The sequence below is a fragment of the Drosophila simulans genome, chromosome 3R, assembly GCF_016746395.2.
Source record: "Drosophila simulans strain w501 chromosome 3R, Prin_Dsim_3.1, whole genome shotgun sequence".
In the NCBI taxonomy this organism is placed as follows: Eukaryota; Metazoa; Arthropoda; class Insecta; order Diptera; family Drosophilidae; genus Drosophila; species Drosophila simulans.
The window spans coordinates 14,065,252-14,069,349 of record NC_052523.2 but is presented as its reverse complement, the minus strand read 5'-3'; the positions used below and the strand labels follow the sequence as shown (position 1 = coordinate 14,069,349).

Sequence of the window (4,098 nt, the reverse complement as noted above, 5' to 3'; positions counted from 1 at the left end):
TCGCTAAAAAATGATTATGAAATCCAAGAGAGTGTTATCTAGGGACCTGGCTTAATAATCCCCAAGGACTTGCATAATAAAAATAACAATAAAATATCAGTCATAGAAACAACAATGAAACTAAAAATGGAAATGGAAAGGGGTAAGCCAAACAATGGGAGAAATTGAACTGAAATCAATCAGTTGATGGAATGCTTTTATAAAAATTACAATAATCATGAGTACATTCAATGAAATTCGAATCGGTTGGCATAGAGGATAGCAGCAGGGGAATTGCATGCACACATTTATATCCTTGATTTGTCCAGATTATCCAAGTCTCTGGTGAGTGTTTGCGTAGAATCCAATTCACATTTAGCGGTATTTCTCAACAATTTCAATTAATTTGTGGCCAAACTATTGAGACTTCTTCTACTCATTGCAACCGTTCTTCGACTGTAATTAAAATGGCTTACATTTAATCATTTTAATTGTGCAAAGCTTGGATTACACGACTGATTTATGATTCACTTGGGGAAGGGGGAAACCAAATGATGCCGGGGGATGAATATTAGACACGTTTTTGGGAGAACCCAACATCAAAGCAATGGAAATGCGATTTATTTAGGCCATAATTACAACTCTAGGACCAAAATAAGATATTCCATCCCCCAAATTCTCTTATATCATACTCAGATATAAAATGCCAGTTGTGAGTATCTCAAGCCAATTACAGCATGTCAAACGCATTCATATGGTAATGACATATTAAATATGACTACAACAGGAGTATCTTTTTATAATTTTTATTGGAAATTTTATTGCACATACAAACATCGGCTGTTATCTAAAAAAAAAATAAAATAATTGTAGAAAGTTTAGCATGATGAAAGCAAACATTCACCTCAGTTCTTTAGCACTTTTTCTTATTGTTCTTTTTTCCTGCCTTTTTGTCCGCTTCATTGATGAATCTGCAGATCTCGGTGGAGGAAAATGACTTTGGTCTTTCAATTGGGGCTCCCAAAGCCCTGGACCAAATCAGCTGGGACAGAACTCCCAGCGCCCGAGAAACTCCGAAAAGAACTGTGTAGAACTTTAGCTCCTTCAGGCAGTAGTGTTGCAGCAGGACGCCCGAATGGGCATCGACGTTTGGATAAGGATTCGCCACTTTGTTGAGCTTCTTGAGCACCTCTGGTATGATCTTCCACAGACGGGTCACCAGCTTTACGCCCGGATCATCCTTGCAGTGCTTCATGGCGAACTCGTTCTGGAGGACGAACCTGGGATCGGTGTCTCGAAGGACGGCGTGTCCATAGCCGGGAATGACCTGGAATGTAAGTATAATACTACTACTGATCACGAATTGATCCTGAAATCAATCTCACCTGCCCCCCTTTCAACGTATCATCGATGAACTTCTTCAGCTCTTCATCCGAGGGGTCATCGCCAATAGCCTTCCTAAGCTTTGTCAGCCAAACCAGCACTTCCTGATTGGCCAAACCATGAAGTGGCCCAGCCAGGCCGCACATGCTGGCCGAGAAAGACAGGAAGGGATCGCTGAGCGCCGTTCCGACTAGGTGGCAAGCATGGGCGGAAACATTGCCGCTCTCATGATCTGCATGCAGGATCATATAGAGCCGCATAAGATCAACGAAATCCTTTTCGGGCAGTCCAAGCATGCGACAGAAGTTGCCGGACCAGTCCTCCTTATGGTTGACCTCCCGTGAACCTTCGCCATCCTTAAACACGTTAGCATAGATGGAAGCCGCTACGGTGGGCAGCATGGCGATGAGGTTCATTGAATCCTCGTAGGCGTATTTCCAGTAGTCTGCACGCCGGGCCCCTTTGGTGTAAGCCTCGACGAACTGGCTCTGCGGATTGAGACAGGCACTGGCGGCGCACAACTGGGCCATCGGATGCACCCGCTTGTCCATGGAGTCAATCATCCGGAGGCAGTAGCGCGGAACTGAGCCCCGCTTCAGCCACTCCTTGGTCACTTCCTGCGCCTCCTTCTTTGTGGGCATCAATCCGGTGGTCAGCAGGAAGAAACATCCCTCGGGAGTGCCCTCTTGTGTGCCCTCTTGCACTCGTGGCAGTTTGGCACACACATCCTTAAGCAGTTTTCCACGGTAATAAATACCCTTGTTTTTGTCCAAGCTGGTATAGGAAGAAAGGAAAAACAGGTTGCAAATAAGCCAAATTTTACAACCATTTTACTTAACATACCTCGATGTCTCGCAAAACAAAAGCGGCAGTCCTCGCATTCCTCCTATCACGCTATTAACACTGATCTGGCCAATTATTTTCTGGCCGTGCAGACACTTTATACCCAAAAACTTTTCACGTTCTATAGGAATTTTCTTTGCCAACTTGGCCTTTATGCCTTTGCCTTTACCATTTTTGCAATCGGGATATGAACGACTTGGAACGCTCTGAAACAAAAAGGTCAGCGCAAATTCTACACCAATTATATAAATTACCTTGAAGAAGATTTTGAAGCTTTTGTAGTTATTGGTTTTTTGCATAGTGAAAGTATTCGCGAAAAGTAAATTTAGATTTTATATTATGACCAAACGGAATTTAGGAAACAGATGAATAGCTAGAGATTTGAAACACAGGCTACTTCATGATATTCACAAGCGTCAATAGATTAAAATGGTAGCTTGTGGATATTCAAATCAAAAATGTAAATGAAGTCGATTCCCTTAATATGCCAAACCAAACTATTTAATCTTTAGAGCCAGATTCCATAATTCACAGCTGCAGCTCTGCAGCTCTTCAAAAACAAATGATTTTCTTGTAGTCCCTGGTGAGTCCTGATTTAAGTGCAGTATTATTCCATGGCATTTCAATGTGGTCGTCTAAGGCCAAAAGGGGCTAAATAGTTGTCCGCAATTTGTCGAGTGTTTCCAGGGACCAACTTTAAGCTACAACCAAAATTAATTCCTGTTTGTTTGTCGCTTAACGAAATTTCTGGGTCATTTGTGTGGCACCAAAAGCCCACCCACTGGCACACACACACTTTCGCTCTCGACTGTAAAAACTGTGTATGGAATTGCAAAAAATTAAATATCTATTTGTAGTTTTGGGGCCATTGGGGAATTCAACGTTACTTTGGCTCATCTGCCAGAAACAGAGGGCTTTTGTGCGGAGATGAGGGGAATGCGAGCATGAGTGAGTGGAATTGGTACTTTGGCAGCGTTTTTCATCTGCCATTGCTGCACTTTGGGGAATTTTTCGGTTTTTGCCACCATGGCTATTGCCATTGCTGCTGCCCAGCAAATTTATATTTGTTTGTTTGCCGTTCTGATTTTGTCCAGCTTTGGGGCAATCAGCCGGCGCTCAAAAGGTTCCCAGCGAGAAAAACTACATAAAACTTTTCTTTTAATTAAAACATATTTTACACAAAAATCATACAAAAAAAATGTATTTTCAAAATAAAACGCATAAATATGAAAATATTTTTGCACTGCTTCACTAACAGCCATCAAATGGAAATTAAAACTTCATCGCGCGGTAGATCTCGCCACGCTTTTTGTGCACCTTTTCCGGCTTGAATTCTCCGTAAATGGGCATTCAGTCAACAAGTATTCCACTCCGAGTTTATCCACTCATTATTCCCCTATTTTTTTTTGTGCCATTCAGTTTTGCTTTTTATTAATTAACATTCAATTAGCGAATACGATTGTGGCCTTGCCGCATTCAAGTGGCATTTAAGCCTTTCACGAATTTTCGAGCCGGCCATTCAGATATTCAAATGGCGCCCAATTCTAAAATGTTCGTTAAAATACGATTCACCTTTTTTTTTACCCTGCTGTTTTAGTTTTATCTCTTTTGGCTGCTTTTAGTTAGCAGCTCTCAATCGCTTTCTGTCTCGACACTGCAAATAACAATTAAATTAAGACTATTTAACATGAATATTTGTTTGAAGAAATTGGTAGAAGCATAAGTCAATTTATTAATATAAATAATATTTTAACCAGCTTAAAAAGATATCAACAACATATCAAAAGTCTTAAGACATTTCCACATTTTCCGGGCTTCCCTCAATTAAAAAAAATAATAATTTGAATTATTAAAAATTTGTGATGAGTATGGTTTTGTATATTCATATTTAAT

At 40.8% G+C, this 4,098-nt stretch overlaps 1 protein-coding gene across 1 annotated transcript; it reads right to left on the bottom strand.

Moving 5' to 3' along the window:
- Window positions 1–769: 769 nt before the first annotated feature.
- LOC6728428 (probable citrate synthase, mitochondrial) lies at window positions 770–2,624 on the bottom strand. The gene is made up of 5 exons (XM_016176877.3): window positions 2,460–2,624; window positions 2,206–2,411; window positions 1,365–2,136; window positions 884–1,306; window positions 770–826 (listed from the first exon to the last, which is right to left on the bottom strand). The coding sequence occupies exons 1-4, from the start codon at window positions 2,502–2,504 to the stop codon at window positions 893–895; spliced, it is 1,437 nt and encodes a 478-aa protein (XP_016035030.1). The 5' UTR covers window positions 2,505–2,624; the 3' UTR covers window positions 770–826; window positions 884–892.
- Between the last annotated feature and the right edge of the window lie 1,474 nt (window positions 2,625–4,098).

What these genes read in the sequence shown, in the direction of transcription:
- LOC6728428 (XM_016176877.3), bottom strand. Translation starts at nt 2,504, where the DNA reads ATGCAAAAAACCAATAACTACAAAAGCTTCAAAATCTTCTTCAAG. An exon ending in GCTTCAAAATCTTCTTCAAG is followed by an intron (nt 2,412 to 2,459) that starts GTAATTTATATA and finishes TTTTTGTTTCAG; the next exon opens with AGCGTTCCAAGTCGTTCATA. An exon ending in TTGTTTTGCGAGACATCGAG is followed by an intron (nt 2,137 to 2,205) that starts GTATGTTAAGTA and finishes TTCCTATACCAG; the next exon opens with CTTGGACAAAAACAAGGGTA.